Below are 8,895 nucleotides of genomic sequence, written 5' to 3'. Positions count from 1 at the left end.
AATGCGTATAACTGTTTAGAAGGAGCATTTCCGTTTCTGCTTGTTATGGGGGTAATAAAACAAATAAAGGACATTCATCCACTTGCTGCCTCAGTCCATATAGCGTAAGGCAAGTTCCATGAAACATCTTGAGATAATAAGGGAGGGAAAGATGAACAAAATACCGTGTTACATTTGTACTTGAGACTTCTATGAATGAAATACATTTACTTGAGTCGCACAGCACTGACAGGCTGTGCATGCTTCGTGAGGCAGTCACATCTGGGATGCGTTAGTGTATACGTGTGTATTCTTACTAGTGGATTGGAGTTACTGTATGTGTACTGGAAAAATAATTTGTGAGATGTAGCATCATGATGTTACGGCATCATTAAATTCTTGATGTGCATTATCATTATACTTATGAGCCAGTCATGTTTCAGATTGGCTGATGGCTGTACAACAGTAGGAAAAAAAGGAGCCTGAGAAAACCTAAAAGGCTCTTTTGCTTGCAGCAGCTGCAGCATTAATTTGGCCCTATGCCCATAAGAAATACGCATTAATACTACTAAACTATGCACTGTAGACTTCTCTCCAGCAGCTATTCTTCTCACCTCTATTATCACTCACACATGTAAATACAGTCCTGCATAATTCTGCTTACACTGTAAAATTTAACATTGTGTAATATACAGGAATGGATATAAATGTATAGCATGACTTAGCTGAGTTAATACTGCTGCTGTGGCTTTAATTCTTGCATTTCTTGATGCATAGGTTTCTTGTGGGCAATACCCATGCTAATGCATGTTCTGCATTTTATGTCTCCGTAATAAAAAGCCTAGTATTTAACAAACTCCGCTCCCACTGTCTAAATAATAGAAAATTAGCATTTAGATGCTTACATATGGGATACGACATTGCATTCTGTTGGTTCCAGACAAGAAAAAATAATTTGTTTCTCTGTTGCTGACAGAGGACTTTTATTAACTTTTTTTGGTGCGGACATGGGTCAAACATTCTAGTTGATCACAGCAGCGTGCCAACAGAAAGGAAACAGAAAGTGAAAATTGAAGATATTGCCGAAAAGTGTGCAGAAAAAAATGTGAAAAGACCCCAACATTGCAGCTGCAAGATTATTCTGCTGGTTCTTTTTAAAAATTTTTATAATAAACAGATTTTATCAGTCAGTAGATACTACAGCGCTTCACAAAACTAACCCGGTATAACCGCATGCGTTTTTGAACTCAGGCTAAGGCAAAAGCCTTTCCTTTCGATGCGTGTAACTCCTCGGAGCCCCTCGGGAAGGCAGCGCTGCAGCTGCAGCAACTTTCTCCTGTGACTCTCCCGCCAGTTCCAGTTACTGTCCAGGCCACAAGTACCACAGTAACCGACCTGACCGAACGCCGCGGTACCGGGCGCAGTGTGCCTCCCCGCTCGGCGGCACGCCCATCGCCGGCCGCGGCTCGTACCGGCCCGCTGGCGGCCGGACACGCCGCCCCGCCCCGCCCCGCGGCCCGGGTGACTCCCGCCGCGGCAGCGCGCCCTCCCCCCGGGGAGCCCCGGGGAGCGCCGCGGCCAACCGCCGGCACCGCGCTGCCGGCAGAGGTGAACCCCAGAACCGCTGGCTCCGGAACGCGGTTCCGTGCCCGGCGTGTGAGCGGGGCAGGGCAGGACAGCGGCCGCGGCGGCTTGGGGGGGGGGGGGGGGGGGGGGGGGCGGGGGCCGCGAGGACCCCGGGAAGAGGACGAGGGCGGCGACACACTGCGGCGGCCGCGGCAAGTGCCCGCCCCCGCAGGGCGGGGCCGAGGGCGTTGCCGCTGTCCCGTCGCTATGGTAACCGCTGGAGCCCTCGCGCCGTGATAGAGTAGGGCGCAGGCGCAAGGCTGGGGGCACGCGCGGTGAGGGTTAGATGGCGCATTACAAGGTAGGAGGGAGCGAATCGGCGGCGGCGCGGGGTTGGTGCGGCTTACCGTGCCGCCTGCGCGGGGGGGCCAGGCCGCGGGCTGGCGCCGGCTCGGCCCTTCGTGCCGCCTCCGCGGCGGAGAGGGGCCTGGCGGGTCCAGCGGGCTGCCGCCGTAGCTGAGCGGGGGGGGCGCCGCCGATCTGACCGTGTGGGCGTCCTTCCTCAGGCCGCGGACTCCAAGCGGGAGCAGTTCCGCCGGTACCTGGAGAAGTCGGGGGTGCTGGACACGCTCACCAAGGGTAAGTCTCCGGCCCGCGCCGTGCTGCCCGAGGGGCCCGCGGGCGGCGGCCGTTGCCCTCGGGGCGTCCCGCCCCCGCGGCGCAGCCGCCGCCCTGGCTCGGCTGTGGGGTGGCCGCCCCTCGGGCCGCCCCGGCGCTCTCCGCCGGCTGCGCGTCCCGGCCAGCCGGTCGCTCTTTCTCCTCAGTCTGCGTGGCGGCCGGCAGCAGAGCTCGCCCGGGAAGCTTGGTGCGGCGGTCGAGATGCAGCCCGAGCCGGGCGGCGAGGCAGCGCGCGCCGCGGGCGGGCAGGGGGCCTCTCGGGAAACGTGGCCTGTGGGGCGCAAAGCGTTCGCTTCTTTCTGGCACTTCCTGCGGTCGTTGCGTGTGGGTCGATTGTGAAGGGGCGCGCGTAGAACCGTAACGGTAGAGACAGCATGGCGGTTCCTTCCACCTTACGTGGTGTGTTGGAGACCTCTTTTACTCGGCCAAAGTGTTTGTCTCTTGTTTTTGAAAACGGCTGAATTTCTTGGCGGCTGTTATTCAGCCAGAGCTCTCCAGAAAAATTAAATGCTTGAGATGAAATAATAGGAAATGTGCTCTTAAAAGCACTCTACTCGGGTAGAGCTTGGTGTTTCTCCTAAAATTAATGAACCTGTAAGTTTTCTGAGAGTGACTACCTGTATCTGAATGGGCAAAATGATGATGCTGAACTTGATGCGTGCTTTGGCTTCCTGTATGGCTTAGCATCTTTTAAATCCTTCTGAAGTCTTTTTGAGAGCCTTCCAATAGTATGTGGAGAAAATCTGTTAACGTTCCTGCTTGGAAAATACACTGTTTAAAGAGTGAGCGACAGATTGAGGATGTCAAGCAAATTGGTGCCATAGTAAGACTCTTGGCCTGGTGCATGGGTACCATTTGATTTCTTTCTATCACAGTATTAAGCATCCTATGGGATGGCATAACAAATCTTCCAAGCAGTGTGGCATCCTAATTTTGTTTTTAACTTAAGCGCTTAGCTTAAAACCAATTTGGTTGCGTAGTTTGGACATCTGAAACTGGGAGAAGGGCTTCTAATATTTATAAAAGCAGACATTGTCTATAGCTGTCTGTGTGCTTCTATGGGGAGGGGGGAGTGGTTATGTTTGGGAACTTCCTGAGTATTCATGTGACCAAGTTCTCCAGATATGGAGTTGGTATGTGTATGGCTAGTTTTATTTAAGCTGTCAGGGTACTGCTGCTTGTGCCTGACCTCTCTGGCACTGTTGGAAGCTAGAACCCCATCCATAAAGACCATCACTGTCACCTACTCTGACGGTAGCCATTTAGTTTTGTAACGGCAGGTGTTTTATGGAGATTTGCTTTTAGGATGAACGTTATGGAAGTGCTGATGATGTCCTGCAATTCAAAGATGTAGCTTAAATGAAAGTAACGGTTTATGAAGGGAGCGTGTCAAAATAGTTAGAATTTCAATTTTGCTGATCAAAGTCAATACTAGGGGTGTATGTGGAATATGTAAAAATTGTACAGGCTGTCTTGTGTTCCATGCCAGAATAGTTAAAGACTGTGGTTAGGGGATCAACAAAACTTATGTGTAGCTGTTAATGGATGGGACGCTCTGTTCCCTCCTGCACAGCAGACCTATTCTTTATGTTGAAGTATGTAGGTGAAAATCTTGTTGAACAACAAAAAGGTGCTATAAATGTGGCATGTAACTTGTATGCCTTCTGACTGTTGGTACATGTCTTAAAAATGTAGGGTTGTATAAACTTCTTGCAATTGTTGAATATTTTCTATTTGCAGTGTTGGTAGCCTTATATGAAGAGCCAGAGAAACCAAATAGTGCACTGGAGTATCCTTTTTCTCTTCTGTGAATTGTTTGTAGAAAATTCACATGAAATGGCAGTACTGCTTCTGGCTTGTAGGTGAACTGGACAGGCTCGTTTAGAAGACTTATGTTGAGAACATGGCTTTTATGGGTGCATTTTAGCTGATAATTGCATTCTTACAAGCTAACAAAGTCTGACAGTATTCAAGAGAACTGTGCGTATCAGTATGCCAGCAATTGTGAAGTTAAGTTGTAGGCCTTTTCAGAATGTCGTAGACCTGCAGCATTATGTTTGAGTACTTATAGTATCTGTGGCTTCTGAAGTCAGCTTCTTCATACTTTTTTTTTCTTAAGAATACAGGAGGGGAAAAATAATGGTTTTTGTTTCTTGCTGTTTGGAAGCAGCCTTCCTTTTTAGCTATTGCTTTTTTTTGTTGTTATTCCTTTTAACTCTTCAAAACTTCTGCATTTAAGAGAGGAACAGAGGAGGGTGTAGTAAGACATGAGAATTTGGCCCATGTGTACTGACATCTTGGGTGGGTTTTTTTGGGGTTTTGGGATTTCTGGGTTGGGTTGTTTTTTTTTAAGGAATATATCAATGAACTTGAAAGGCTTTCTTATTTTTATAACTTCATCGGTAGGATGAAAAGCACTGTAGTAGTATTAAGTAGTTTAATGCAATTTTGGTTATGTGTATTGCAGCACTAACTTCATAAGTGTTAAAATGAAAATGTGGTTATGCTATCTAACTGAAGAAATACTTAACAACTAAATATCAGCTTTCTGAAGCATCACCTGGGAGCTTCAGCTCCTGAGAATCCAGAAGTAGAAGCACTTCGCTTGGAAGTGGCAGAGATGAAAGAAAAATACGAAGCTGTGTTGGAAGAGAATAAAAAGCTGAAAACCAAGGTAAAAGACTACTTAGTATTCCTCAGTAGTTCCATATTACACAAGAAGAAAAATACTTTCAATACTTAAAATACAGCTAACTTTCTTCCATTAGAGTAACTGATAAATGTTGTTGCTTTCTTTGGCCTTTTAGCTGAGGAGTGCCGATAGAATTCATTGTAGTAAAGATTTATTTTTTGATGGGACGTTTCTTGTATTCTATAACATAGAATAGTATTGCTAAATCAGGGATTTTATTTATTTAGTGAAAGTATATGTTAGCTAGGCTAATCCCATGTCTTCAGTCCTGTCTGGATGTGTTTAAATTGTCTGATATTATGTAGTTCATGCTTCCACAAGAGTTTTGAAAAAATAAAAAAGCTAATGTATCTATTATAAAAGCTTTCAAAAGGCAACCTGAAGGAGGAATATTATATATTAGTTTGTGTGACCTGGCAGACTTGTATGTGGCAGCACTTTACTAGTGGAGGCACTCATATCCACATGGAACAGTAATTTGCACTTTTCAGCTAAAATGACCCTGATATTCCTCTATCTGCAACAACAGTGGATATGAAGTGCTAGTTAAGGCAGAGCCAATTTTTAATGGGTCTACAGGCTGTCTGAAACAGCTCCGAGATGTGAACAACTTCCCCCTACAAGAGGGCACTAACTGTTAACAACGCTGAAGAAGGAAACCTTTGAGAACCTTAATAAGCTAGTAGCTTACATGCCACTACAGGTTTCCGTGCATTTGTTGGAAGAGGATGGCCGTTGTTAGATGTGAACATCCCTATGGGTTTTTTACTGGGAGACAACCACCCCACCTTAGTTTGGGAGAAGGGATTCTTGGGTATTGCCCCTTTGTATCTCACATCTGGAGTGTCCTCCTGCTGTCCTAGTAATTCTTCTCCTCTGTTACCCACTGTGAGTCCTTACAGCTACATTTGTTATTTCTTACTAGGAAATATGGCAAAGAGCAGAATTTTAGGGGGAGTAGCAATAGACGAGCAGTTCACTCGGCGTAGCCGACTTAAAAATGCAACCGATAGTAAGTAGACACATGAAAGCAGAGTAACCTGGGTCTTTGTTTAAAGAAATCTTTTGAAGTCAAAACTTCTTCCAGAAAAGTAAGCCTTTCCATAATCATGGGTTTATTTGTGCTTTCATCTTCTTCAGCCTGTACTTTACTTTACTTCAGCCTCTTTCTTTACGTGTTTTCCAGTATTAATGTATTTGTTTTTTCCCTTTCTTTCCCCTACCATCCTCCGCCTGTCATTCTGACATACGCTAGAAGTTCACATGGACAGCATGCAGAGAGAACACTACCATTTAGCTTCGTTCCTTTTTTTTGAAATTGTCCTCTAGCATAAAATACATGCGTTTAACTGCATTTGTTGGTAACTGGAATAATGTCCAATTAGGTGGTGGTGTTCTGTTGCATTCCGCTGTGAAGGTTTGTTCTTTTCCTTACATTTATTGGTCAGAATGTTAGGTGTTTGGGTGGGGGGCAGAAAGTATATAGTTAGGAGCTTTGTGGAAAAGAAAACTGACTTTGGATTGTGTACTGGCCATCTCTTGTGGTAATATCTACAAGAATGACAAAGTGCATTTTAGAGGTTCTTCCTAGTGGCATAGTGATTGCTGTAATTTAGTGTTGCTATGAGAAACACATGGGTATCTTTGTTTTTTTTTTTTAAATGTACTTTGTTTATTTGTAACCTACTCTGCAATTTGCAGGACAGGGGAAGAATCTTGCCTGAGGAAACTGGACTGGCATATTTCAGAGACTCAGTCCTAATGCTTGAATTGTTTTTGAAGCTTGAGGTCAAGTAAACACATCCATATGTTTCTTTGGAAACAACTTTACAAGTAAAGGTTATACTTTAGTGCATAGTTGCCTAGGCCGTTCTCTCCAGAAAGCATAATGAAAGCTAGACTGATTACAGGAAATGTTAGTTTGGGTACTGTTGCTGTGAGAGTGACTGTTTCATTTAGTCATATTTCAGTGAAATCAAAGCTTATAAGGCACTGATAATTATCAGCTGCTATTTGAGGTGAAAAGCACTTAATGAGACCTAGAACAAGAAACTGGAAAATTAAGGGCAAGGCCTATATGCTTGAAAGTGCATTTTAAAAGCCCACTTGTTACAGCTGCATGATTATACAACGTGACCAACTGATGCTCTGAGGGAAGGGTTACTTTGTTGCCTGACTTGAAAATGGACTTGCATAAATATCAGTGATGGATTAAAATGCACAGATCAAATGGAACACTTCCAGACTAAATATTTTCCTACATTTCTTAATGTAGAAATTGTCTCTGAACTATTGCAGCTAACTAAATTCCTCTCTTTAAATCCACAGCTGGCTCAGTATGAACCACCTCAAGATGAGAAGCATGGTGAATAATAGTAGTTTCTCCTTTAATGCCTTGACTTAATAAAGGGCTTCCTGAGAACTGCAGTCCTTTTTCTTTTTTTTTTTCTTGTGTATGTGAACTCTGCATGTCTACTTTGTTACCTCATCACCTTAAAGATAGAAAAAAATGCAGTATCATGAGTGTACACCTGTTTTTGTGCAGCTGCAGCAGCAACTGATTAGTTCAAGCGTACTGGCCAACTTTCTTGCTTTCTGTGTTTGAGAAAAGGTTATAGTTATTATTAACCTGTAGCTAACTGTGCCTGCCAACTTTGTGTAAATTTCACATCATGGTCCATGGTACCGTTAAGCTGCTGATCTCTCAGTTTCCTTTTAACTGGAGGGGGTGACATGATGCAGATGGACCAACAGTAAACTAAAGCCGGTCCTCCAAGTTATGTTTTAAGTTGGTACTCGGCACTGTGGTTAGCTTCTACTGAAGCTGATAGGGTAACGGCGTACTCAGAGGGGCACAAAAGGAGTGAGTACAGTTATGTTACGTGATAGACGTAGCACAATGTATCTAGAGATACAGTACCTACTGAACTTACACTTTTTAATTTGCATGAGGTGTACCTATTTCCTTGCAGTTCCTGTCTCCGATCTTGTTTCTGAAACTGGGTGTTGGAGAGTTGGTCCAGGTACTGCCTGGACAGCTCTGAACAGAGAACTCTTGTAGTGGATGTCCCGTGTAAATAGAGTGGTGCATGTAAGAGTGCAGTGCAAAGAGTTCTGCTTTTTGATTGATCTACTGGGGAAAAGAATCTAGGCAGCGCAGAAATCCAAGAAGGGGATGTGTGTGACTTGTGATTTCTAAGTTTGCCTCTATGTCTTATGGCCTGTTTCCCTGAATCAGCTTCACAATTCTTCTGAAATGCAAATTTGTCCAAAAAAACCCAACCCAACCCAAACAAACAAAAACCTAGACGAAAACCAATCACATTTTTAAAGAGCTGCATTTGTTTCCGGTTCTAAAACTAGGCACTTTAAAGGCAACTGATGTCAGGAAAAATTAAGGGTGGGGGGAGTGCAGTAGCTGCCTTTTGCATTGGATGTACTGGCTATTAGTTGACCTTCTTTGTTTCTAGGACGGGTTTTGCAGCTTGTCTTAGGTGTGGCAGGATGGATCAGAACTTTGTTAAAGGCAATGTAGGAACTGAAATCAAGGACTAATGAAAGTAATGGTTGCTTACCTTATTACTGTACCTATTATTGATCTAAAGAGACCAGAAGAGGGGTCAATGAGGGGGAAAAAAATATGGTATTAAATCTTTAAAATAACAACACAAGACCCCACCCATAACAAACTATACTCTGGAAAAAAAACCCAAGCAGAAAAGATGCAACAGACAGAGGGAAGAAAGCTCACTTGTTAAGTCAGAACACACACCTAGCGTTAAGTTGCAGCGTGTGGAAAAAGGGAGAGGATTATGCTGTAGAAACGGCATCATACAGCTGAACCTGTGCTGCAAGTAACGTGACTGGAGGAAGACGGAAATAAACGCTGGTTGGGGCGCGTCTTGCCAAAGAAGCAGCAGGCAGGTAAGGGGTTCAGTGGAGCGCGTGGAGGACTCCTCGGTCGAGACGTGGGCAGCGGG

The 8,895-nt window shown here is 44.8% G+C and overlaps 1 protein-coding gene across 2 annotated transcripts; it reads left to right on the top strand.

The window, feature by feature from the left end:
• Nucleotides 1-1,768: 1,768 nt before the first annotated feature.
• Nucleotides 1,769-7,342, top strand: MYCBP (MYC binding protein). Of its 2 annotated transcripts, none has more exons than XM_075114572.1 (5): nucleotides 1,769-1,906; nucleotides 2,112-2,184; nucleotides 3,964-4,012; nucleotides 4,768-4,897; nucleotides 5,841-7,342. In XM_075114572.1, exons 1-5 carry the CDS (start codon nucleotides 1,892-1,894, stop codon nucleotides 5,865-5,867), a joined length of 294 nt encoding a protein of 97 aa, XP_074970673.1. In that variant the 5' UTR covers nucleotides 1,769-1,891; the 3' UTR covers nucleotides 5,868-7,342. The 2 variants fall into 2 exon arrangements, with proteins under 2 accessions (XP_074970673.1, XP_074970671.1); XM_075114570.1 differs by having other exon boundaries at nucleotides 1,770-1,906; nucleotides 7,244-7,342.
• Nucleotides 7,343-8,895: the final 1,553 nt, after the last annotated feature.

Source organism: Phalacrocorax aristotelis, chromosome 20 (genome assembly GCF_949628215.1).
Source record: "Phalacrocorax aristotelis chromosome 20, bGulAri2.1, whole genome shotgun sequence".
Lineage (NCBI taxonomy): Eukaryota > Metazoa > Chordata > Aves > Suliformes > Phalacrocoracidae > Phalacrocorax > Phalacrocorax aristotelis.
This window is presented reverse-complemented; position numbering and strand designations above follow the sequence as displayed.